Source organism: Coregonus lavaretus, assembly GCF_964263955.1.
Source record: "Coregonus lavaretus genome assembly, chromosome: 23".
In the NCBI taxonomy this organism is placed as follows: Eukaryota; Metazoa; Chordata; class Actinopteri; order Salmoniformes; family Salmonidae; genus Coregonus; species Coregonus lavaretus.
Genome location: NC_140010.1, coordinates 26,073,258 through 26,100,743, shown reverse-complemented (window position 1 = coordinate 26,100,743; position 27,486 = coordinate 26,073,258). Strand labels below are relative to the sequence as shown.

General features: G+C 41.9%; 1 protein-coding gene across 1 annotated transcript; it reads left to right on the top strand.

The window, feature by feature from the left end:
- The first annotated feature begins 636 nt into the window (after positions 1-636).
- On the top strand, positions 637-8,685 carry LOC311098645 (armadillo repeat-containing protein 1-like). The gene is made up of 7 exons (XM_084139178.1): positions 637-891; positions 1,482-1,669; positions 1,927-2,018; positions 3,517-3,703; positions 3,935-4,051; positions 6,358-6,432; positions 6,726-8,685. Exons 2-7 carry the CDS (start codon positions 1,508-1,510, stop codon positions 6,915-6,917), a joined length of 825 nt encoding a protein of 274 aa, XP_083995304.1. The 5' UTR covers positions 637-891; positions 1,482-1,507; the 3' UTR covers positions 6,918-8,685.
- The last annotated feature ends 18,801 nt before the right edge of the window (positions 8,686-27,486 follow it).

The following is a 27,486-nucleotide window of genomic DNA, read 5'->3' as shown; positions in this document are numbered from 1 at the left end:
ACCGGTGCTTTTCATTATTATGGCAAAACATTTTATTTTCTGGTAACTGAAAGACTGTTTGATATAACTGTTTACCATGTTAATGTAAGTCATTTTGGGCTAGATACTTGCGTGGCAAACTATTTTGTGAAACGCTTTGCCAAATTGAAATTTTGATACATGCCAGTTGCAGTTACATTTTCATTAATAAAACAACTTGTCACACGTGCGTGCTTTCTTTTCCTCTCTTTTCAGCAGTCTACAGTTCTATAATGTTTTTATTAAAGATACTGGGGCGTATACAGTAAGCTGATTCTGTTACAAAACGCTTCTTAAACGCAATCAAACGGGGAGGGACCTAGACAGAATTAGACGTTAGTAATTTAACAGGATATCTATGGGACCTACCTGAATTTGTCCAAAAGAAACTCGTTATAGTTGCACGTTTTGCAACTGTTTGGACTAATGATTACACCACAGATAACTAAGCTTTCCTATGATATGTGGTTTGTTTAAAAATAGCGCTCTGCAGAGGCCTGACAATACAGATCTGGGATCAGTGCATTGAGGATCAGTGTTAAAAAATATAAACCGCAAAACTGATCTTAAATCAGCATACCGAGGCATCATCTGACATCAGGCACCAGGGCCAAGAACAATGAAGCTGAATGGCTTGTGAAGTGAGCATGTAGCCTCCAACGTCCAATCGGAGACGTTTATATTGCAGTGGCCGCTTCGAACAGTCCTGTCCAGTTTGTGGCTGGCCGAATACCACATTTGTAATGCAATAATAACAGAAAACAAAAGCGTCTGGCTACATTTGTGTTATTTCACCCGTTGGATTTTGTTCATGCTGTCTTTCTTGGACGCTGTGAGCACATTGTGCAGGTCGGAAGAGGCATTTATTTGAAGGTATGCGGCTGTGTTGCTAGCTTACGTTCGTTAGCTAGCATACCCTAACTAGCGAGGTTGTGTCCAATCGTCATGATTTGAGCCATTGTTTTGCTAAATACTTTTGTAATTGCCTGCCAAACATAATGGTGTATCTATATTGCAAGCTTGGTAGCTAATATCATACCAATTATTGCTAAATTAGTAGCTAGAGTGAACACGGTCACCCAATCCCACCAGTATCGAGTTAACTAAATGCACTAACGTTAGCTAGTTAACTATCTCTTCCACGTTGGCTCGATCATAAAAACAATCTCACATATCCTCCTGACAAACACGTTAGCTAGCTAGATAGGTAAGAAGCACGCTTGGTAGCTAGCTAAGTTTGATCCTGGCAGTAAAATAAAAACCTAGTTATCTTTATCTACTAAACACATATTATATTGGAGTATAGAATGTTGCCCTGCGGAATGTAGCTAGCTACATACTGTGTTTACAGTATACTATTGAACTTACTATTGAGCTAGCGAAGACATTTAACAGCAAAAGTTGATGACATGTTTATTAATGTCAGCCCCTCCATATCTTCTCCTCTCCCTCTGTCAATTCAGTCTTGTATGGGTCTGTAAGAGGCATCATGAGTGGGGAGCCAGACGCTTTGGCTGTGGTGAACCATTTGAGGGATCTTGCTGCAGATCCTATGAACAGAAGAGCTATCGTTCAGGACCAAGGTTGCTTACCGGGACTCATCCTGTTTCTGGACCATCCCAATCCCCTGGTTGTCTACTCAGCACTCATGGTAAGGTCCCCTTGAGTGGATGCATTGCATTAAAAGAGTCAATGCACCTGGTTACTGAAGTGACTGGGACGCTTTGAAGTCTGTGTACTAGATACGTACACCCAACAACAACAAAAATGGTTGTTGGGTATCTAATCGTAATCTTAATTCAAATACCATGCTCCTTAACCTTGTATGTGGGAATGTCATTTTGCTGTGGGGTGAATGTATTCTCTTGTGTTTCTTGTGTTCCTAACTTGTGATTGTGTCCCCTCCAGGCTGTGCGCTACCTCGCAGAATGTCGTCAAAACAGGGAGAAAATGAAGGGAGAGCTGGGGATGATGTTAAGTCTTCAGAATGTCATGCAAAAGTGAGTATATGACCCTTGCGGAAGCCCAGATCATGATAGTGTTGTCTCACTCATCTTGTCTGTTGATCTTTATCAAATAGAAAATATTTTGTATTCTTTGCAACTTATCTTTTTCTCTGTGAGACCCAAGGTTGCAAAAATGCAACAGGTCCTAAACTCATGTCAAACACTACATACCTCATCTCCTTAGACCCAGTGGGGGGAAAAAAAGTATTTAGTCAGCCACCAATTGTGCAAGTTCTCCCACTTAAAAAGATGAGAGAGGCCTGTAATTTTCATCATAGGTACACATCAACTATGACAGAAAAATTGAGGGAAAAAAATCCAGAAAATCACATTGTAGGATTTTTAATGAATTTATTTGCAAATTATGGTGGAAAATAAGTATTTGGTCACCTACAAACAAGCAAGATTTCTGGCTCTCACAGACCTGTAACTTCTTCTTTAAGAGGCTCGTCTGTCCTCCACTCGTTACCTGTATTAATGGCACCTGTTTGAACCTGTCCACAACCTCAAACAGTCACACTCCAAACTCCACTATGGCCAAGACCAAAGAGCTGTCAAAGGACACCAGAAACAAAATTGTAGACCTGCACCAGGCTGGGAAGACTGAATCTGCAATAGGTAAGAAGCTTGGTTTGAGGAAATCAACTGTGGGAGCAATTATTAGGAAATGGAAGACATACAAGACCACTGATAATCTCCCTCGATCTGGGGCTCCACGCAAGATCTCACCCCGTGGGGTCAAAATGATCACAAGAACGGTGAGCAAAAATCCCAGAACCACACGGGGGGACCTAGTGAATGACCTGCAGCATTTCAAGGTCCTGGAGTGGCCTAGCCAGTCTCCAGATCTCAACCCCATAGAACATCTTTGGAGGGAGTTGAAAGTCCGTGTTGCCCAGCGACAGCCCCAAAACATCACTGCTCTAGAGGAGATCTGCATGGAGGAATGGGCCAAAATACCAGCAACAGTGTGTGAAAACCTTGTGAAGACTTACAGAAAACGTTTGACCTGTGTCATTGCCAACTAAGGGTATATAACAATGTATTGAGAAACTTTTGTTATTGACCAAATACTTATTTTCCACCATAATTTGCAAATAAATTCATAAAAAATCCTACAATGTGATTTTCTGGAGAGAGAAAATCTCATTTTGTCTGTCATAGTTGACGTGTACCTATGATGAAAATTGCAGGCCTCTCTCATCTTTTTAAGTGGGAGAACTTGCACAATTGGTGACTGACTAAATACTTTTTTCCCCCACTGTATCTCTTAGTTGCATTTCTTGCGTGTCCTGTCTTCTAAGATGTAGTGATTATATAGAAAAATAAGTAGAGAAACAAACATTCTGAGCCAGCGCTATAGGTATTTTTGAAAGTGTTGCAAAACTGTATTTGTAATTTTGCTTGGGTCTCACAATTAAGAGCCAGTATGTTAATACTATGTTGAGACTAAAGATTTTAGTCGTCTAAAATCAATATTTTCCCCCCTTAGGACAACCACCCCAGGAGAGACCAAGCTGCTGGCCTCAGAAATCTATGAACTCCTCCAGGCCTCTAACAGTGAGGATGTAGAGAAGCCAGAGGGGCCCTCTTGCAGACGCAAGGCCCAGTTCTTCCTGGGCTCCACCAACAAGCGGGCCAAAACAGTGGTTCTCCACATAGATGGCCTGGATGACTCTGTGAGTGCCCCCATACTGACCAATAAGTGTATCAATAAGGAGACGGGACGCTGTCATATTAGCTCCAGTAACATCTTTACTAAGATAAAACCGGATATGTTACACAGAGCATTATGGGTTCTGTAATACATCATGCTACAATAAGTAGCTATTAGCTCAGGTGACAGTTCTTGTAGTCCACTATAAGAGGTGAGGTGAGTTTATACAGTTATTCCCATTCATCTCCTCCAGAGCCGGAGGAGCCTTTGTGAAGAGTCCCTGTTGAAGATCCGAGGCGTCATCAGCTTTACATTCCAGATGGCCATTAAGAGATGCATCGTCAGAATTCGCTCAGACCTGAAGGCAGAGGTGAGTCACATCCTGTCTGTCCTATTAGCCTACAGCATACTCTAGGGAGGCAATGGAGGAGGGCAGAGACGAGTCTGTCTAATCTCGGCAACCCAGAACAAAAATCTTGCAGCTACTCGATTAGGTTCTGGGGGGGAGGTATGAGGGCACATCACTGCATTCTGTATCAGAAAGTAGGTCTACCCTCCTTGAAGTCTCGTATGCATTGCATTATTTTTTGTTTATAAAGCCCTCCTGCATGAACTTCCGCCGTACCTTACTTCATTGTTAACTTATAGACGTACGAGATACCAGACCCGATCTCAGGAATGGCTAACTCTGGAGAACTCTTCAAACTCCACTGAGTTAGGTAAATCTGCTTTTAGTTTTTTTGCACCTTATGGGTCTCTAAAATTGGATGAATTGGTGCCTCTAGGGCAATTCAAAAGGCTGGCTGAGGACCTTTTTACTGAAGAATGTGTTTGTTTTCTATGATTGTGTTTTGCTTTTAGTGTATTACATTTTAGTCATTTAGCAGACGCTCTTATCCAGAGCGACCCACAGTTAGTGAGTGCATACACCTCTTCACACTGGCCCCCGTGGGAAACGAACCCACAACCCTGGCGTTGCAAGCGCCACGCTCCACCAACTGAGCTACAGGGGACACCCTTTAATACCTTGGGTTCCAGTTTAAAAGCGAGGGACAAATGAATGGCACAAGATCACTTAATACTTGAAGCGCTATATTGGATTTGTAGTTTATTTATTTTTTGCACTTGTACAAGTAGTGACCAGTAAACAAATCAAAGTGCTGTTTTCATAAGATTGCTCTTTCACACTGACTAGTTCCTGAAACCCGTCACCTGACCTCTACGTGACATCACAACTTGCCCCAGCAATATGAGTCTTGTAGTTAATTTTTGTGAACTACTCAAAAAATTGATTTGTAGCTTAGTGTTTAATTTGTTTTATTATTAATTGCAGGCATCTTTAGTCACTATGATCAGTGAGTGGATGGCCTGTAGAGTTTAGGGATCTTAAATATCCAGGAACTACTTCTTGGGCTGCGCAATCATGCTGTACCAGGTACAGGACTCGTCGCTTACATTTACATTACATTTTAGTCATTTAGCAGACGCTCTTATCCAGAGCGACTTACAGTTAGTGAATACATATTTTTTTATACTGGCCCCCCGTGGGAATTGAACCCACAACCCTGGCGTTGCAAACGCCATGCTCTATCAACTGAGCTACATCCCTGCCGGCCATTCCCTACCCTGGACGACGCTGGGCCAATTGTGCGCCGCCCATGAGTCTCCCGGTCGCGGCCGGCTGCGACAGAGCCTGGATTCGAACCAGGATCTCTAGTGGCACAGTTAGCACTGCGATGCAGGCCTGAGGTCCACTTTGGCCATAGTTGGACAACCAGTCCGTCCACAGGCACTCATCCGGGGAGCTGATCGGACAGGGGAGGGAAGAGCAGGGGATGATCTTGCAATCGCAGCTGCTTTGGTAGCGTTGAATCAAGCGCATCATTTGTGTGTCACTCGAGGCCTCCCAGGTCCTAATGAAGTTACACATCATTATTTTCACCGTTCCATCAGTATTCAGCCTGCCTGTGATGAGGAACTCCTTGTTGGTATTGATGTATATATTGATGTGCATAGTGTATATTGATGTTTTAATGTCTATACATGGCTCATCTGAGAAAGAGACCTTGGTCTCAGCATGACTCCCTGTCGAAATAAAGGTTAAATAAAAAATACATAAAACTAGAGTGAGTGGCAGAACCAGGATGGATCCTCTTTGGTAGCTCAACCCAACTCTCTCTGAAAGTCTCGGGCAAGTGTATGGGCCAAAAGTCCCCTCCTGAAAGATGCCAGGTGTAGGCTCACACATGCAAAGTCTTGATTTGTCCAAATAACCAGTGACAAAAAAAACTGAAAAGTTGTTCCTCGTTTAAACGCCTGTCCACGAGCATCCTCAGCGGGGTCGGAATCCGGATGCATCCAGTTTTCAGGCGAAATAAAAGAGTATTTCTGCATTAACAATGCGACACTCCATCTTAACTCCTCCACATTTACTGGACTGGTTGAACAGTGCAGAAGAAAACCTCCCCCAACAGTTATTTTTCTCTCGTCAGGACCAGTAAGAAGTAAACTTCGCTCAGACGTTTATTCTACGCTACGCTTCATTAGATTAGTCCACGAGAGATAAAGGTGTCAGACAACTTGCTGTCCTGTTACAACATTCTGGAGAGGGGATGAAGGAGGGAATCATGGCTGATGTGTTGTTGGTGTTAATTCAAAACTCTGCTTCCTTTGTAGGCTCTGGGTTCTGCCATCGCCTCAACCGAAGTAATGAAAGCGCAACAGGTGGTCAGGGGAGAGGATGGACAAGAGGTTTGTCTTTCTGAATTAACTCCCAGTGTTTTGTTTGTTGTCTTAACAACAGAGCCTTGGTTGAATCAATGTTTTATAGTCTTTCTATTGCAATTGATTTCCCCGAGAAGGTCTGTTTTTTGGTCTACAAATATTATCAAGGAATTATCTTATCTTAAGGATAAAGCTTACAGAAAGGAGTTGGATATCTAATTAGAATCTAAATTCAAATACCATGCTAATTGACCTTGTATGTGGGAATGTCATTTACCTTTTGGTGCACGTTGAATTGAGCACTTCCTTTTGCCGTTCAGGTAATCATCCCATTCCCGGAGGATGGTTCGGTAGCGGTGGAGCAGAATGTGGATCTGCCAGACTACCTTCCAGAGGAGGAGAGCCCATCCCAGGAGCCAGACAAGGCTGTGACCTGCGTGGGCACAGGGCAGGATGGAGCAGGCTGGCTAGGCACTGCGGCTAACTTCCTGTCCCGCTCGTTCTACTGGTGACACTCCCAGGCCACCCACACCTCTTCAGATACTACAGATACAGAATCAGGCTCCCAGCTGCCAAAGAGCTGGACTGCCAAAGGCAATGTGTAACAACAAACTAGTCCAATGCGTGCAGTACACACATGCACCCACAATCTCACACCCACCTTGCACCATACAGAATCACCAAGCCATTAAGGGAGAGGACTGGCTTCCGGAATGGATTCTTATTTCTTATCTTTTGGGTTCTGATTCAGAGCTAGACTATTCTTTCTGCACATGTAAACGGGTCCATGTTTTTGAACACCAAAATGTCTTGTTGTGAGGAGCGTTATTGTGGTAGCATTAGAACTTGATCCATCATAAAGGGTCCAAACTTTGCCACAAAATGAAGTTCCTGTAGTTAGAAATATTTTTAAGGGAAGGATCTGAAATCGCGTTTGCATTAAGGGTCTTTTCCCCCTACCTTTTTATCTGACTTTTCTAATTCTTTGACCAAAAACTGACCCATCCTCCCCTTTTTTTGTCAATGGGTGTTCCAGAATATGCTGTAATCAACGTGTGTTCAGTTATCGTGCCTTTCGTTTCATTCTGTTTACATGGATACCCTTGTGACTGACTGTCAGCTTTAGTTCTGAAAAGTATTCTGCCTGTAAGGCTCCCTCCTTTGATATATTCCAAAGGTTACTGACGCAGACACTGTATAAATGCCAATGTGGGTACTCTTAAATTCCAATGCCTACTGAAGTCATTAATGGAATCTGTCGTGGGTTATGAGAAATGTTTACAGGACTGTGTGGCTGGTTGGAGACGAGACATTTTCTCTTCAGAAACAGCATGGAGATTTTGCACAGTGTGAACACTGGTATTCTCTAACAATGTGGTGTTGTGCATTGTTAGCTTGGTTTATGATAAGTATTACTCATTAAAATAACAATATTAGAATATCTTTCCTAAGGAAGAGCATTGTTCCTCTTTCAGGGACAGCCTCTGACATTTCCCCAATGTCTTGCGTGATTTAACACATAGTTAAAGAATATAAGGCTAAACGTAATCTCTCGTGGACAGACTACATAAACATAAATGGTTAAGCTTCTGACCAAATGACGCAATATTTAAGTTCTGGTTTAACCGAGATTAGGCTAAACCTAACATTAATAATTTTCTCTGAATATATGTTGATGGAAACACATTGTTAGATTTAATTGGAAATGGATTGGCCAGCAGTGTCCTTAAACCTGTGGTTAAAGGGAGCTCATGTGGGTGCTGCCTTAGGTCAGGGTTATCTGTAAGTGTAGAATGGTGAATGTTCTGGATGGTTCAGTCAATATAGTGGATCACTTGCCCATTGCCCAGCCTCTGAAATAGCTATGCTATCAGTGCATGTTAGTGTATGAATGGGAAATGTTTGTGCTGAGCTTATTATTGTTCAAAGTAAATCTCTGCATGAGAAGTATTCAGTTTGGACCACTTATTTTACAGATAACAACCTCTTTTTATAGTTCTCCCACTGCCTTATAGAACATTACAAATTTTGCCAAGAGTGTTTCTTGAAAGTCATTTTCTGTCTGTGGAGGAAAAAATCCTTGTATAGAATTGTCTAGAAATGTACCGTTGTCCTCTTCTGTGTGTTGTTGTCCTATAGACTCTCCCACCTCGTACAATCAAACCTGACTAGATTGTGTTCATCATGCCAGGGCAGCATGCATCTTATTTGTGAATACTGTCTAGTTCACACTCATCAATACTGTGCATTGGTTGCCAATTAAGTCATTCACCAAAAATATATTTGTCTTATCATTGACATGCTTTTTGTTCAGAAACCATTATTAGGTCAACTATCATAAATTAAGTCAGCCTCTTGTCAGCTTTATTAGACTCAGGTGAAATTACTATTACATAATCTACAATCTAATCACTCATGTATTTAAAATTAACCCCCAAACATTAAGTATTTCCTTTCCCTCCTGACTATTAAAGGGCAATTCAACCACTTTTCAATCAAATTTTCATTATCTCCAGTACTATACCAGTGTCTCCATATGTGACAATTGTGCATTTCTACCCGATGACATCAAAAGTTAAGACATTTTAAAAAGTGTTTTTTAAACACTATGAGATTCGTGGGGACCAAGAAAATACCCTCGCTCTGGCTAGAAACTCATTGCAGGTTTTGAAAAGCACTTTAAAAATTATCCTACACTGTGATGTCACAGAGAAGCATTTTATAGGACCTTTCTTTTATATTTTTAACCACGGATCATAGAAACACACTGTTTTCAGATATGTAGACACTGGTTTGGTGCTGGAGATGAGGTTGAAAAGTGGCAGAATTGCATTTAACATTACAACCTATTTATGTTTGAGTTGTGTTTCTTTTCACCAATACAGTATTAACACCTATCACACAGGAATGTACAGTATGTATGCACATCACAGGCATGTTTGCTGCCTGTCAGTTTGTCTGTAGTATTATGGGCCATTGTGGTTTTGATGTGAGTTATGATTCCTAAGTGTTATATCAAAGAATGTTAAAAACCAATGTTATTTTATGAAATATGTAACTGTTCATTTTGTTGACACTGATGGGATAGGGTACTGCCTCGTAAACGGAGGACATGACAGTTTATGCAACTTAATCAAAGATGAAAGATATTGACCATGTTTGGTTTCAATGAATGAATGAAATGTCCCTTTTTACTGACAACTGATGTCCTTCTCTGAGAAGTGTCTTTCTCACTTTCATTTAGTGTCAATAATGTTCTGTATAGTAGATAACTAATGCCCTTATCAGTATCGAAAGAAAGTCAAACCCACTGACTTGGCTTCCCTCTAATGTACAGTACAGTATGATTCACTTGTGATTGTATTCCCAGAATAGTGGAGAGAAACAGAATGTTGGTTCCCTGGGACATTACTAAAGGGCCTTGTCTTAGAGCTCCTTCCCAAAATGCATGCTCTTCTCGCTATTACTTTGGACCCAATAGGCTTGGCAAATGTCCAACCTCCTACATTTGAAACTAGTGGGGCCCTGGAGAGGAGAACAGAACAGAGGATGAGGATTATGCTATTGTCCATCTTGGCCAAGGGCCTCATTTATAGGTTTAGACTTCAGCTCTTGCCACTGACTTGCTGCAATCCCAGCTCTCATGGAAGCTGCTCAACTGGAAGAAAAACGTGCTTCAACTTGCACTTCCAAACAGCTACAGTGGCTTGCAAAAGTATTCACCCCCCTTGGCATTTTTCCTATTTTGTTGCCTTACAACCTGGAATTAAAATGGATTTTTTTGGGGTTTGTATCATTTGATTTACACAACATGCCTACCACTTTGAAGATGCACAATATTTTTTATTGTGAAACAAACAAGAAATAATACAAAAAAACAGAATACTTGAGCATGCATAACTATTCAGCCCCCCCAAAGTCAATACTTTGTAGAGACACCTTTTGCAGCAATTACAGCTGCAAGTCTCTTGGGGTATGTCTCTATAAGCTTGGCACATCTAGCCACTGGGATTTTTGCCCATTCTTCAATGCAAAACTGCTCCAGCTCCTTCAAGTTGGATGGGTTCCGCTGGTGTACAGCAATCTTTAAGTCATACCACAGATTCTCAATTCGATTGAGGTCTGTGCTTTGACTAGACCATTCCAAGACATTTAAATGAAACCACTTGAGTGTTGCTTTAGCAGTATGCTTAGGGTCATTGTCCTACTGGAAGGTGAACCTCCAGCATGATGCTGTGTTCTAGGGGTGATGAGAGGTGTTGTGTTTGCGCCAGACATAGCGTTTTCCTTGATGGCCAAAAAGCTCAATTTAAGTCTCATCTGACCAGAGTACCTTCTTCCATATGTTTAGGGAGTCTCCCACATGCCTTTTGGTGAACACCAAACGTGTTTGCTTATTTTTTTCTTTAAGCAATGGCTTTTTTCTGGGCACTCTTCCATAAAGCACAGCGCTATGGAGTGTACGGCTTAAAGTGGCCCTATGGACAAATACTCCTATCTCCACTGTGGAGCTTTGCAGCTCCTTCAGGGTTATCTTTGGTCTCTTTGATTAATGCCCTCCTTGCCTGGTCAGTGAGTTTTGGTGGGCGGCCCTCTCTTGGCAGGTTTGTTGTGGTGCCATATTCTTTCAGTTTTTTAATAGTGCTCTGTGGGATGTTCAAAGTTTCTGATATTTTTTTATAACCCAACCCTGATCTGTACTTTTTTCTTTTACATTTTAGTCATTTAGCAGAAGCTCTTATCCAGAGCGACATACAGGAGCAATTAGGGTTAAGTGCCTTGCTCAAGGGCATATCGACAGATTTTTCACCTAATCGGCTTGGGGATTAGAACCAGTGACCTTTTGGTTACTGGCACAACGCTCTTAACCACTAAGCTACCTACTTCTCCACAACTTTGTCCCTGACCTGTTTGGAGAGCTCCTTGGTCTTCATGGTGCCGCTTGCTTGGTGGTGCCCCTTGCTTAGTGGTGTTGCAGACTCTGGGGCCTTTCAGAACTGGTGTATATATACTGAGATCATGTGACACTTAGATTGCACAAAGGTGGAATTAATTATGTGACTTCTGAAGGTAATTGGTTGCACCAGATCTTACTTAGGGGCTTCATAGCAAAGTGGGTGAATACATATGCACGCACCACTTTTCCGTATTTTTTTTTTTTAATTTCACTTCACCAATTTGGACTATTTTGTGTATGTCCATTACATGAAATCCAAATAAAAATCTATTTAAATGACAGGTTGTAATGCAACAAAATAGGAAAAACGCCAAGGGGATGAATACTTTTGCAAGGCACTGTATGTCCACACAACAAGTCTAGATTTAGTTATACCGCTGGGTTGGTCATTTATTTAAGTAGATGTGAAACAGCTGCAAGACACACAGACAGAAAAGAGCAGTGCCGTAGTCGTCATGGCAGACTGTCTGTGACTGACTGACAATCATAATGAAAATGCAGAGGAAGCAGAGCCCCATGTGACAGCATCAATGGGATTCCTTTTGGGAATCTGCCCGCTGTCATCACCATAGCTGCCCTTTTGTTCATGTTGCAACAATGGGCAAACTCCATTCACTCCATGCATACTGTAAGAACAATCAAAAAGGAAGCCTCTGCTTTTTACCCTTGTATTCAGGAGCTTACCTCAGTCTGAAATACAATAAAGTAGACATAAGGTGTCAGTGTTGCATCACCACTGTTGGCCACCAAGCTGCTTGAGGTGAATGAACAGAGAAATGCTTGATCATATAGATTGGGCCTATATGTTCTCTTATTTTGTAATGTTAATATGTTTTGTTTAAAAAGTGATCCAAAATGATCAATCAATTACAGTAGCACATAATACTTCAGGTAATCTTATGTGATATTACAGTAGAAAGAGCAGAAAGAAACATGCAGAGCCATGATATGTAAAAAAAGGTGGTAATTTACCGCCTGACAATAGCTATTCCCATACAATACAATATGTTGTCTGCATGAATGCTGTTATGTATTAGGCTTCCTCTTAGTACCGTCTATTCGTAGTTACTAGAGGGGAATACTTTTATCGTCAGAGGGGCGTAAGAGAGACCTGTGCCAGGACCTACTGAAAGCTGTTACTTAGCAACACAGAAACTACCACAGGGGGTTCTTAGGGACAAGAAGGAGGTGGCATGAGCGAGGCCACAGGACGTTGATATAGCTATGCTAAATAGAATAGTGCTTACTGTGAGTGCATGCAACATTATTTTGAACGAGAACCACTAATACCATTATTGGTATTAACTATCAGAGCCTGTCTGAACTTGCTGTGGGTGGAACAAGCAAACTATAATGGCCATACTGAAATCTCAATAGAGGTTGTAGATGATTTGTTGCTGTCACAGCAAGTGTGTCCTTTAAGAGGGGCTAGAGCAGGGTTCTTCAATTCCGGTCCTGGAGGGCCGAAACATCTCTGTTTTTCATCCTCTCCTTCTAATCAGGGGCTAATTCAGACCTGGGACAACAGGTGAGTGCAATTAACTACCAGGTAGAAATAAAAAACAGACATGTTTCGGCCCTCCAGGACCGGAATTGAAGAACCATGGGCTAGAGTATGGGGATCACATAGCTCAGAGTATCTAAATAATATATCACCATGCAAATATGAGAGGGGGTTGAGTAGCCTAAAATGTGAAATATTTATGTTTTAACAATGCTATGAATGCCAGCATAACCCTGACCTGCACTTAATTCAAATGACCTCGTTTATCCCCTTTCCCTGTTTGGTGGTGTGCAATCAATCAAGATCAATTAACCAAAATGTTGAATCATTAAAGTCATTATCATTAGTTGAGGTAATTAGGTAATTATCGCTATTTGGAAAATGAATGGCTCATTAACTTTGTTGTATATTCAATCTCCTGCGCTCCAGATTTGTTGTGATAAACAGTTTCAGAGTATTACATCTTTCCCCCTGAAGTTGATTCTTTACAAAAATAATTTAGATCTGAATGATAAGATCAACATGTGATCCTGTATCAACTCACCTGAACTTCAAGAGTGATGTAGTGTTGGAGATGAATGAAAGCAAGACAATATAACTGGTTGAACTGGTTGTGCACTGTTGACAGACAAAACATCCAAATACTGAACACTGGCCTCTATTATGTTGGTCAGATTAATCCACATTTACATACAGGTCTTCTTTTTTTTTTTTTGTAGCTTGTCTGTTGGACACTAATGTTGTAAACTGAGGATCATGACACATTGAAGGTCATTCATGCCTGGTTTCATCTTGAGGGGAGCCTATGTAAAATAAGCAGAGAGAACAGACCATGAAGTCCCAGCCCATATGGCACTCCTCCCACACCCAGCTGGGCTCGCCATGTGTAGCGGCAACACACTGCAACATGCATGGAACACACACACACACACAAACGATTACCATTCAGGTCTTGCAGAGTGTGTTTATTTAGTCATAACTGTGCCTGAACCAAAGGACAGGTCATCAATAGACTGTAGAGAGAGTGTGGACTCTGCTGAGGTGACTACAGTAAGTGTGTGTAAATGGACTATAGTACCATTTACACACTCTTACCATAGTAAGAGATTGGTATTGGCTTATTTAGAATAGACTTAGTGAAGCTGATGCGTCATTTCCCCCAGAGTGAAATGGAATGCAAAGATTTGCAGATGGTACTGTAAAACTGTGCATTCCATTGCTTCACTTGAATAAAATTACATTTTGTTCCAAGAGCTAGCCACCCCCCATGGCCATTTTACTGGAGGCCATAATCTTTATACCCCTCAACCTCATCAATTTGGCCATAAGTGTCATTGGACCTGAGCCAAGCCAAGATGTAGTTTTGGGTGGGAGTCATTCGAAAGCAGTTATTGTCAGTGATGGCCAGCTGTTTTCTAACAGCCCGTGACTGACTAATAGAGGCGTAAAGTTTTTTTTGACTGTATCTTTCCTTGGCCATTGTCGACATGTCTCACATTCCAGAAAATAACTTTTATTTATACAGGGTGGGTCACCATTGAGACCAGGGTCTCATTTACAAGGGAGCACCGTGAACATGAACATACACAATAACATGTAATACAACAAAATGTAAAATAACAATATCAATACAACAAGATGAATCAAAACAAACACAACTCTCACATATCACCTCCCTTAAACTCTAAACTGTCCAATATAGTTTGTATTTGTATTTATTAAGGATCCCCATTAGCTGCTACCAAGGCAGCAGCTACTCTTCCTGGGGTCAAGCAACATTAAGGCAGTTGACTGACTTAACTCATAAATCTCAAATTAACTAAGAACAAAAAACTCTAATCACACAAAAGGCTGGAGCATGTAGACCTGTAATAAAATGCAGTAGGCGAACGTTAAATATGAATATCTTGGCCTTTTCACTCACGAACACATTCGAACACACAGTGTCTAGGACCTGATGACCGGAGGTATACACTGAGTGTACAAAACATTAAGAACACCTTCCTAATATTGAGTCAGAACATCCAGGCCTTGGGAGAAATGCAAAGCAAACAACTTTGATTATAGCGATGTGTGAATCATCTTTCATGGCAGAACCCATGCCAGCTAGGAGGCCTGTCTGTGTATGTAGGAGGAGGAACAGCTTGGGTGTACGGAGGAGTGAGGCTCCTAAGGGGTATGGTTGTACACTCTAAAGACTCAAAATAAGCGAGTGTGTGTGTGTGTGTGTGCCCACCACCATCTGGCTCTGTGCATGTGGTCCGACTGGAGGCCAGAGCCCAATCTGTACCATCATGACTCTCCAGAGATGCCGGCTGCCATGCAATTATGGTGACAGATGGCAACGCTGCTGCTTGCGGCCTCACCAAGGAGACCAAATTCACCTTCATTAAACTCTGACTGGCATCATGGGCCCTTCGCCTCCTTCAAAAGATTACTAGTTTTTTTTCTTGTGGAAGGAATCGTGGGTGAGATGTGTGATCTATGGAAGCCCGTTCCCAACACCCCCACAAAAAATTCTGACTACGAGTTATGAGTACGGTGCCGTATTACTGCCACTCAGATTATTATTATTATATTACTAGATAAGATCACGTTATTACAAAATAATTCAATAACTTGGTATAACCAACTTGGTATAACCCGGAAGCCAGCCGCACCAATGTGTCGGAGGAAACGACATCCAGCTGGCGACCGAAGTCGTCTTACAGGCGCCCGGCCCGCCACAAGGAGTCGCTAGAGCATGATGGGACAAGGAAATCCCGGCAGGCCAAACCCTCCCCTAACGCGGACGACACTGTGCCAATTGTGCGCCGCCTCATGGGTCCCCCGGTCACGGCCGGCTGTGACACAGCCTGGGATCGAACCCGGGTCTGTAGTGACGCCTCAAGCACTGCGATGCAGTGCCTTAGACCGCTGCACCGATTATACCATTTCTAGCACAGCCAACTAGCTAGCTATAGCAAGCTATATTAATGATGCACTGAAATTAGCTACTCTCAATGGGATCACTATGGTAGCTAGCAATGGTTTAAGAACAAGCAAGGCCCTATCTGAGAAGAATGTCTGACTGATCGAGCATTCTACTCAATGCATTGTCAATGAGCGCTGATTTCATCAAAAGTGCATTACAGTGGCTTGGAAATACAATGACATTGCAAAAAGAGGCAAATATTTAGTAGGAAAACCTTTTGTCATCATTTTGATGTCGCCAGACTGACTTTAGATGCATTATAATGTTAGCTAGCTAGCTAAGATTGAGGGGAGACCACCACTATGGCACTGCCAGCAGAGGGCGGCTTGAGAACATTCATAACAATGGCATGACGCGACCCAGTAACGGAGGTGCAACCTTTGAATAGCAACATTTGTTTTGCATTTGTCTATTTTGCCCAGCTCTCAGACTGTGTGTGTGTGCAGGGCCGGCTCCAGGCATAAGCAACGGCCGCTAGAGACCCCTGACCCAAAACCATTTTTTTTAATGAACTCAGTCGGGGTCTCAACTTACTTTTGAGAGTTAGAATAGTAGAATACAAGTTCGAAATGTGGTTGTGCATCAGCAGTTTCTCTTGTTTTGTCAGTCACCTGACAGTCACTCAATTAGCCATGTCAGCAAACAATATTTAGATTGGTAAATTAGTTTAGCCAGTTCTCAATTTGTAGTAATTATGGCCGAATACCTTGCCCAGGGGCCCTAACCTCCAGGGGGCCCCCATTGATTTTGTTAGTCACTCTCACTCTGATATCATTAATATGGCATTAGTCATGGCAAAATGTGTAGAATTGCAGGAAATTAACTTTAAAACTAGAATTTTTATCTCCGCTGTCAAGATGGGGGACACAATTATTTTTTTGGGCCAATTTCCCCCCGCTTGGAGGGGGGGCGGACCCCCCCCCCCCCAACCAAATCTCGCTTAGGGCCCCCAAAAAGCTAGAGCCGGCCCAGTGTGTGTGTATGTCTGCCTGCCAGCCTGTCTGTCTTGGAGTTCCAGATGTGGCTGGAAGAATAGTGGTGGCCACTGGATGGCAACTTTAATACTGTAGCACATGTACTGTAGGAGCGCATGGTCATTAAGTTAATCTATAACAGTTGATACAAGTATCCTATATTAGGTATTACTACAATGCTAAATAGTACTAATAATATTTTATTAATATACAGGGTCCACTTTGACCCAAGAGAACAATCCAGACTAAGAATTTGCAAAAGGTAAGATCATAATGAATACTACAATACTAATATATGGACAGAGTGGACCTGATCCTAGATCAGCACTCCTACTCTGATGGCAAATTCTCTCTCTCCCTCATCCTTTCTATCTTCAGATTGACCCACTGGTCTATGATTAGTAGATGTGGGTGATTGGACATACAGATTTGGGACTAGCCTAGCAACATAAGCTCTTCTCAACTATTGGCAAGGATTTATTTGACATCCAATCACCATGAGAGATGCTTTATTCTGCATTCAACACTTCTAGTCTAGGAGCGGTGAGCACCTATTAGATCCCTCTGCTGTCCTTCACCCCTTGGTGCAGCATGCTGACCATCAATGAGGCCAGGAAGAAGTCTGCCAGCCGAAGTAGGAGCCAAGTTAATCGCCATGCAATGCTCTACTGACCAAGGTAGACTATGCTTTAAAGGGATACTTCAGGATTTTGGCAATGAAGCCATTGAACTACTTTTCCAGAGTCAGATGAACTCGTGGATACGTTTTTATGTATCTGTGTCCATTATAAAGGAAGTTAGAGGTAGTTTTGCTAGCCAATGCTAACTAGCGTTAGCTTCTAGTCATTGCACTAACGCTAGTTAGCAATTGCACTGGTTAGCAATTGCGCTAGCTAGCAACTGCGCTAGCTAGCAACTTCCTTCAAACTGCATGCAGAGACATAAAAATGGTATCCATGAGTTCATCTGACTGGGGAAGTTGATAAAGGGCCTCATTGCCAAAATCCCTAAGTATCTCTTTAAGTAGCAACTGACTGACTGACAGGCAGTCAGGCAGGCAGAGACAAACACGCTCACATTTGACTTGACTTTATATTGACAGCACTCTAGTCACAGATATTCCCCTCTCCATTCCCCTCCCATTTATCTCCCGTCTCCACCCTAGGTGCCACGTGGTCTCCCACCTCCTTCATAGTGGCCTCAGCTGGACCCCATCGCATAACCTCTTGGTCTAGACAGGTGAATCAAGAGCTTCACCAGAGACGGAAGAGGAAGCGAGACATACCACTCCCTATTTTTTTCTGTTTCAGTGGATGTCAATGAACTAAGTAGACCAGACCCAGCTGCTATCGCCTTGGGTGTCTATGGGAGATCCACCCTCTTAAGTAGACAATGGTAACCGGCCTGAGTGAACGATCTTCATTTATCCACCATCTTTGGCTTCACCCAGACCTAGCCGGTCCGGGGACTCTGAAATTCTACCTTCAATGTTTCCCTTAAAGATGGAGGAAGCCCACCTGCTTGTTCTACCCCTCCAGTACCGTTTACATCATATCTGCTTGAACAATAAAGTTGTTGCTTGAGTCAATACTTTTAAAGAGACATCTTACTTCACAAGGGTTAAAATCCTATATTTAATGCATATTACGTTTTTCCTTGCCACTGTCAACATGAAATGGTTGTGTGAGGTATAATGTAAATAAACAATGTTGATATCATTAGGTCATTGATTTGTCATGCCCAGTTTGAACATTTAAACCATCCCAAGTTATGTTAACGATATACCCTTACTGTACCCTTGGGGACCTGTGGTGGAGACATTGTCCTAAAGGTTACACAGTCATTATTGTCCTAAAAAAGCACCAGAGGTCAAGAAACAGGTTACAATTTGTATAAGTTTCATAAAATATATACCCTGAGTATACCAAACATTAGGAACACCTTCCTAATATTGAGTTGTACCCCACCCTTTTGCCTTCAGAACAGCATCAATTAATCTGGGCATGGACTCTACAAGGTGTTGAAAGCGTTCCACAGGGACGCTGGCCCATGTTGACACCAATGCTTCCCACAGTTGTGTCAAGTTGGCTGGATATCCTTTGGGTGGTGGACCATTCTTGATACACACAGGAAACTGTTGAGCGTGAAAAACAGTTCTTGACACAAACCGGTGCACCCGGCACCTACTACCATACCCCATTCAAAGGCACTTACATTTTTTGGCTTGCCCATTGATCCTCTGAATGGCACACATACAGTACACAATCCATGTTTAAATTGTCTCAAGGCTAAATAATCCTTCTTTAACCTGTGTCCTCCCCTTCATCTACACCAGGGGTGTCAAACTCATTCCATGGAGGGCCTAGTGTCTGCTGGTTTTTGGTTTTTCCTGTAAATTTAGACCTAGACAACCAGGTGAGGGGAGTTATTTACTAATTACTGACCTTAATTCATCAATCAAGTCCAAGGGAGGAGCGAAAACCCGCAGACACTCGGCCCTCCGTGGAATGAGTTTGACACGTGTGATCTACACTGATTGAAGTGGATTTCAAAAGTGACATCAATAAGGGATCATAGCTTTCACCTGGTCAGTCTATATCATGGAAAGAGCAGGTGTCCTTAATGTTTTGTATACTCAGTGTAAATTTATCTTTAAGTTACAAGATTAAAATCACTGGCACTTTTTGTTTGTTTGTGAGCCAGTACCAACAGTCATCAATCAATAATATATACCCGGATGGTAGTCTCTCTAGAACAGCATTTCCCAACTCCAGTCCTCGAGTACTTCCAACAGTACACATGTCTAAGGTAGCCCCAGACAAGCACACCTGATTCAACTTGTAAACTAATCATCAAGCCCTTGATGAGTTGAATGAGGTGTGTTTGTCCAGGGCTACAACGAAAATGTATATGGGTGGGGGTACTGGAGGACCGGTGTTTAGAAACACTGCCCCAGCACAATGAGGGAGTTTGTTCTATTAACCTGAGCCGTGGTGCCCCGGTCTATGGCCAATGACGTTAACAGGCAAACATGGTGAGGGAGGAGTGCCCTTCTCAGATCGAACAATAATCTGCGCTGCTCGGTCATGTTGTCAACAAGGCAGCACGGTGCATCATCCAGAAACATACATATATTCAATAAAATATATGTTAAACTAGTTTTCATTGGGAAGGCAGATAAAGCGTTTTTATCTAAAGCAATCACTTTTGCATGTGAAAACACAGAATCCTACTCATTACTCCACATGCTTAATTTAGCCTAGGCTACGTCACTTTTGTTTTGAGCCGACTTTGCCATGGGCTTTGAACAGGGCACCTGGCTCACGCCCAAGAGGCAGTTCCAAAACAAATACAATCACTTTTCACCCGGTGAAAACTCCCCCCCCCGGGGTAACCCGGGCCAGATAATCAAATCCCCTCAATTCCTGCCTGCATTTTAAGCCCCGTCCACCCAAACGTGTGATTTGTTAGGAGAGTTGTCTGTCTGAGGAGGACCCTCCCCGGAACAATTTTTTGAAGTTACCAATAGAGTCAATCATTAATCCCAAACCTAATCACTGCTGTTGCCTTGGTCTGGTTTTCCAAGACTACCCAGATGGTGGCTTGCGCTCTACTCAATCAATACTTTAAATAGCTTGGACTACAAAGCAATAAGTTAATTTATGTTTCATAATCATAATAAATACCTTACCGAAGCCACCATCACACCGAGCATGGGGAAGCACGTGGAGTAGCGCTTGGGGCAAGAACTACAAAAACAACGATAGCCGACAACCATGAATGCAGGGCGAACTATGTTAGGACAGACGCAAGATTGTAGCTAGCTCCAACCAGAGCTCTGCAGCTCAGACATTTGCAGTTTGGACCGACAGCTTGTTTCTTGGACCCAAGTGCCATGGTCACGTTCCTGCTCCCCGCACTGCCCTAACAGAGGTGCTCGACACCAAACATAGGTGGTCTACAGTTTATAAAGAGGCAGAGGGTGTGAACTGCAAGAGAGCAACAGTAGTTAAGTAGTATGCTCCAATCACAGGAGGATTGCGGTTAAAATCTTCACACAATTAAACACATTTGGTTGGAGTGGAGGCTCAGTAGTTGGAGTTTCGAGTCCTGTAGGATGGTTGTGGTAGTAAGGAAGGTTTCTGGTTTCTGGAAGGGAGATAATAAGCACAAAAAGTAGGATACACATAATATAAAAAGTGCATGCATGATAAAGTAGTGGCAAATGACAAATATGTAGGGAGAGTGCCAGAACTGAGCAAAACTGTATAATAGCGTACCCAGAGTGTGGATGAGGAGGATCCTATATAGTACTTGAATATATTTCATATTCTGGATGACAGAAAAACATGGCTTGCCTTAAACTGTCTTGTCCATAGTTATCAGTTTAACACACTAAAAAGTCCAGGGGTAAATTAAACTTTTCTGAGAAAGGAGGTGCTACTGAGGGAACTTTCAGCCATTTTGGTGTGATAAGAAGACTGATATCTCAATATACAATAAACATATTTATCATACAAAAGAGCCCAAACTCAGAGTGACGTTTCAAATGTTTACTCTGCGAAGATATCCAGCTGAATACATACATTCAATACAGTGCAGTGTCCACTTACACCCTTAGCTCTCACCCCCTCCCTTCCATAAAGATGTACTTCAGTACTTTTCCCTCCCCCCGGATTTATCTGTGCTCCTCTGTGCATATCACAGGACTTCTTATCAGTCAGGAGAGGCCATGAGTTGTTGGGAGAACACCTTCCTACAGTCCACTGCAGTCCACTAAATAATAGGACTTTTTGTAAAAAAATAAATAAAAATAACCCATCCCTGTTCGAAGGACACATATCTCTTTTTTGTTTTTACAGCTTTTCAGCTACATATACATACATTTGTCATACATGTTACTTTTATATACAGCAATCACATAACAATAATACATTACCGAACATAAACTCTTTAATTCCACCCCTCAGACACTCTCAGCCCATCCCACCTATCACCATATTTTTCAATTGTGCTGTGATGTTTTACATACATTTTTAACCTTTCTAATCGCATAGTATCCGCAGATTGTGAGCTAAAGATGAAAACCTTTCCTACGAGTATTATTATATTATTGATTGATTGACTATAGCTTTCCAAATCGCCCAACACTGCTATTTGTAAGGTTAATTTTAAGTGAATGTTGTGATTTTTTTAACCATTCCTGAACCTGTGACCAGAAACAAGCTACATAGGGGCAATACCAGAATAAATGATCTAGTGATTCTGTCTCTTCGCAGCACAATCTACAGAGATGAGATTGTTGTATGCCCCATATATACAGCATTCTGCTGGTGGCAAGAATTTTGTATAATAATTTAAATTGAAAAATTCAAGGTGTTGTATCAAGTGTTGTTTTTTGTATCAGTTCATAAACCATGTGCCATGGAATCGGTACATAAAAAATCTCTTCACATTTATTTTGCAACCTGTATGGAGCAGCTGTCAACATTTTTGTCCTCAAATGAAACTGGTATATTTTTCTATTTATGACAATCCTTTTCAGCCAATTTGTATCTTTAATATATGGCAGACAAACAAGTTCCCTACCTTCTCCCTCTTCCACTTGCCTCCTCCATTTTTTGGGTAATGCTGCAGTCAGTTGGTTGTAAGTTTGTATTGAGCAGACATTCCCATATACAGTGGGGGAAAAAAATATTTAGTCAGCCACCAATTGTGCAAGTTCTCCCACTTAAAAAGATGAGAGAGGCCTGTAATTTTCATCATAGGTACACGTCAACTATGACAGACAAAATGAGAAAAAGAAATCCAGAAAATCACATTGTAGGATTTTTTATGAATTTATTTGCAAATTATGGTGGAAAATAAGAATTTGGTCACTAACAAAAGTTTCTCAATACTTTGTTATATACCCTTTGTTGGCAATGACACAGGTCAAACGTTTTCTGTAAGTCTTCACAAGGTTTTCACACACTGTTGCTGGTATTTTGGCCCATTCCTCCATGCAGATCTCCTCTAGAGCAGTGATGTTTTGGGGCTGTCGCTGGGCAACACGGACTTTCAACTCCCTCCAAAGATTTTCTATGGGGTTGAGATCTGGAGACTGGCTAGGCCACTCCAGGACCTTGAAATGCTTCTTACGAAGCCACTCCTTCGTTGCCCGGGCGGTGTGTTTGGGATCATTGTCATGCTGAAAGACCCAGCCACGTTTCATCTTCAATGCCCTTGCTGATGGAAGGAGGTTTTCACTCAAAATCTCACGATACATGGCCCCATTCATTCTTTCCTTTACACGGATCAGTCGTCCTGGTCCCATTGCAGAAAAACAGCCCCAAAGCATGATGTTTCCACCCCCATGCTTCGCAGTAGGTATGGTGTTCTTTGGATGCAACTCAGCATTCTTTGTCCTCCAAACACGACGAGTTGAGTTTTTACCAAAAAGTTATATTTTGGTTTCATCTGATCATATGACATTCTCCCATTCCTCTTCTGGATCATCCAAATGCACTCTTCAGACGGGCCTGGACATGTACTGGCTTAAGCAGGAGGACACGTCTGGCACTGCAGGATTTGAGTCCCTGGCGGCGTAGTGTGTTACTGATGGTAGGCTTTGTTACTTTGGTCCCAGCTCTCTGCAGGTCATTCACTAGGTCCCCCCGTGTGGTTCAGGGATTTTTGCTCACCGTTCTTGTGATCATTTTGACCCCACGGGGTGAGATCTTGCGTGGAGCCCCAGATCGAGGGAGATTATCAGTGGTCTTGTATGTCTTCCATTTCCTAATAATTGCTCCCACAGTTGATTTCTTCAAACCAAGCTGCTTACCTATTGCAGATTCAGTCTTCCCAGCCTGGTGCAGGTCTACAATTTTGTTTCTGGTGTCCTTAGACAGCTCTTTGGTCTTGGCCATAGTGGAGTTTGGAGTGTGACTGTTTGAGGTTGTGGACAGGTGTCTTTTATACTGATAACAAGCTCAAACAGGTGCCATTAATACAGGTAACGAGTGGAGGACAGAGGAGCCTCTTAAAGAAGAAGTTACAGGTCTGTGAGAGCCAGAAATCTTGCTTGTTTGTAGGTGACCAAATACTTATTTTCCACCATAATTTGCAAATAAATTCATTAAAAATCCTACAATGTGATTTTCTGGAAAAATATTCTCAATTTGTCTGTCATAGTTGACGTGCACCTATGATGAAAATTACAGGCCTCTCTCATCTTTTTAAGTGGGAGAACTTGCACAATTGGTGGCTGACTAAATACTTTTTCCCCCCACTGTATATATCATCTGATCAGGATTAACAATATATAGTAAAAACCTTTTTATTCTATGTGCTATGCATTTCGCCAGGATTTTCGCATCACAACATTGAAGTGTAAGAGGCCTACAGTTTTTTAAATGGACTGGATCTTGTTCCTGTTTCAGTAGTAATCAAATCAGATCTTCTTGTTGAGTACCTGAAAGTCTTCCATTTTTATAGGAGTAATTAAAAAATGCTAATAATGGATCTTTGAGTACATCAAAAATTGTCTGATATAAAGTGGGGAGAACAAGTATTTGATACACTGCCGATTTTGCAGTTTTTCCTACTTACGAAGCATGTAGAGGTCTGTAATTTTTATCATAGGTACACTTCAACTGTGAGAGACGGAATCTAAAACAAAAATCCAGAAAATCAAATTGTATGATTTTTAAATAATAATTTGCATTTTATTGCATGACATAAGTATCTGATCACCTACCAACCAGTAAGAATTCCGGTTCTCACAGACCTGTTAGTTTTTCTTTAAGAAGCCCTCCTGTTCTTCACTCATTACCTGTATTAGCTGCACCTGTTTGAACTCGTTACCTGTATAAAAGACACCTGTCCACACACTCAATCAAACAGACTCCAACCTCTCCACAATGGCCAAGACCAGAGAGCAGTGTAAGGACATCAGGGATAAAATTGTAGACCTGCACAAGGCTGGGATGGGCTACAGGACAATAGGCAAGCAGCTTGGTGAGAAGGCAACAACTGTTGGCGCAATTATTAGAAAATGGAAGAAGTTCAAGATGACGGTCAATCACCCTCAGTCTGGGGCTCCATGCAAGATCTCACCTCGTGGGGCATCAATGATCATGAGGAAGGTGAGGGATCAGCCCAGAACTACACGGCAGGACCTGGTCAATGACCTGAAGAGAGCTGGGACCACAGTATCAAAGAAAACAATTAGTAACACGCTACGCCGTCATGGATTAAAATCCTACAGCGCACGCAAGGTCCCCCTGCTCAAGCCAGCGCATGTCCAGGCCCGTCTGAAGTTTGCCAATGACCATCTGGATGATCCAGAGGAGGAATGGGAGAAGGTCATGTGGTCTGATGAGACAAAAATATAGCTTTTTGGTCTAAACTCCACTCGCCGTGTTTGGAGGAAGAAGAAGGATGAGTACAACCCCAAGAACACCATCCCAACCGTGAAGCATGGAGGTGGAAACATCATTCTTCGGGGATGCTTTTCTGCAAAGGGGACAGGACGACTGCACTGTATTGAGGGGAGGATGGATGGGGCCATGTATCGCAAGATCTTGGCCAACAACCTCCTTCCCTCAGTAAGAGCATTGAAGATGGGTCGTGGCTGGGTCTTCCAGCATGACAATGACCCGAAACACACAGTCAGGGCAACTAAGGAGTGGCTCCGTAAGAAGCATCTCAAGGTCCTGGAGTGGCCTAGCCAGTCTCCAGACCTGAACCCAATAGAAAATATTTGGAGGGAGTTGAAAGTCCGTATTGCCCAGCGACAGCCCCGAAACCTGAAGGATCTGGAGAAGGTATGGAGGAGTGGGCCAAAATCCCTGCTGCAGTGTGTGCGAACCTGGTCAAGACCTACAGGAAACGTATGATATCTGTAATTGCAAACAAAGGTTTCTGTACCAAATATTAAGTTCTGCTTTTCTGATGTATCAAATACTTATGTCATGCAAGAAAATGCAAATGAATTACTTAAAAATCATACAATGTGATTTTCTGGATTTTTGTTTTAGATTCCGTCTCTCACAGTTGAAGTGTACCTATGATAAAAAGTACAGACCTCTACATGCTTTGTAAGTAGGAAAACCTGCAAAATCAGCAGTGTATCAAATACTTGTTCTCCCCACTGTACCTCTACTGTTTTTCCAGACTGAAAATATTTATTTGCCTCAAAAAGTTCCTCCTCTGTAAGTTGTCCTTCATACAGGTCTTTCTGAACATTTGCTAATTTTACATTATTAGTATTAGGAAATGAATCCTTAGTTAACATCATTCAGTGGAGATGGAGGAGACTGAAAAGAAAACATATGCTTGAAATATTTTGCTTCCTCTTTCAAAATATAAATTGGTGAGTCATGGATGACCCCATCATTTGTAACGAGTTTCTGTAAAAAGATTTGGGTAGCATTTCTATGTTGAAAATTCAAGAAGAATTTAGTGAATTTTTCACCATTTTCCATCCAATTCGCTAAGCAACTTAAAGTCATGTGTGCATACATATTTACGTATGGGTGGTCCCGGGGATTGAACCCACTACCCTGGCGTTACAAGCGCCATGCTCTACCAATTGAGCTACAGAGGACCATTTGTCTTAGTTAAGAACAAATTGTCATCCAGTAGGCTTTGATTAAATTTGCTATATCCCCATCCACGTGGAAATTCTGTAAGAGTTATATGGAGGCCAATTAGATAGGGGTCTGATCGTATTCGGTCTCCTATTAATACTTTTAACACTTTTGATGCCAGCAAGAATGAGACCAGGAAGTAGTCAAGACGGCTAGCTTGATTAAGCCTCCTCCATGTATATCTCACTAGGTCAGGGTTTTTCAGCCTCCATATATAGACTAGTTCTAATGTATCCATGATATTAATGATCTCCTTAAGTGCATGAGGGTGATAGTTTGTAGTGTGATTTCCTTTACGATCCATTGAGGTACTTAAAACTATATTATAATCTCCCACCATAATAATAGATTCATTCATTGCTTGTGAGCTCAATAGATTATTAAATATATATATATTTTCGAAGAAGTGTGGATTGTCATTATTTGGCCCATATAGATTAATTAGCCAGATCTGTTTTTGGTCCAATAATATATTTAAAAGGATCCATCTTCCTTGAGGATCTGTTTGCACAGTTTGCACAATCGGATAAAAATTGTTGTTAATTAATATAGTCACCCCTTTTGAGTTTCTTTGCCCATGCCAAAAATATATTTCTCCCTCTCAGTCCTTTTTCCACCCAACCTCATCTATATTTGTAGAGTGAGTTCCCTACTATATAGCCAATTTTGACATTGTGGCTGTGGAATCTAGTGGAAACCGTTTATCATCCGCACATGGATTTGAAAATCACAGCACCAGATTAAGTACCGCCTTCTCCCAATCCTGATTCATCCAAATAATCAATTATGACAACCCAAAACTAGGAACTACTGCTGCGCAATCACATAATTCTATGTGAGCCTTGACAGACTGGGACACACTCTTTTCATGCCACTTCGATACAGCTACGTCCGGAAGTGATTTTCTTAGCAGATTTGGAGAGCATTTTCGCTAACCCTAACCCTTTTCCTAACCTTAACCTAATTCTCCTAACCTGCTACGTTAATTATCCTAACCTGCTGCGTAAATTCTCCTAACCTGCTACGAAAAAGTAACTTTG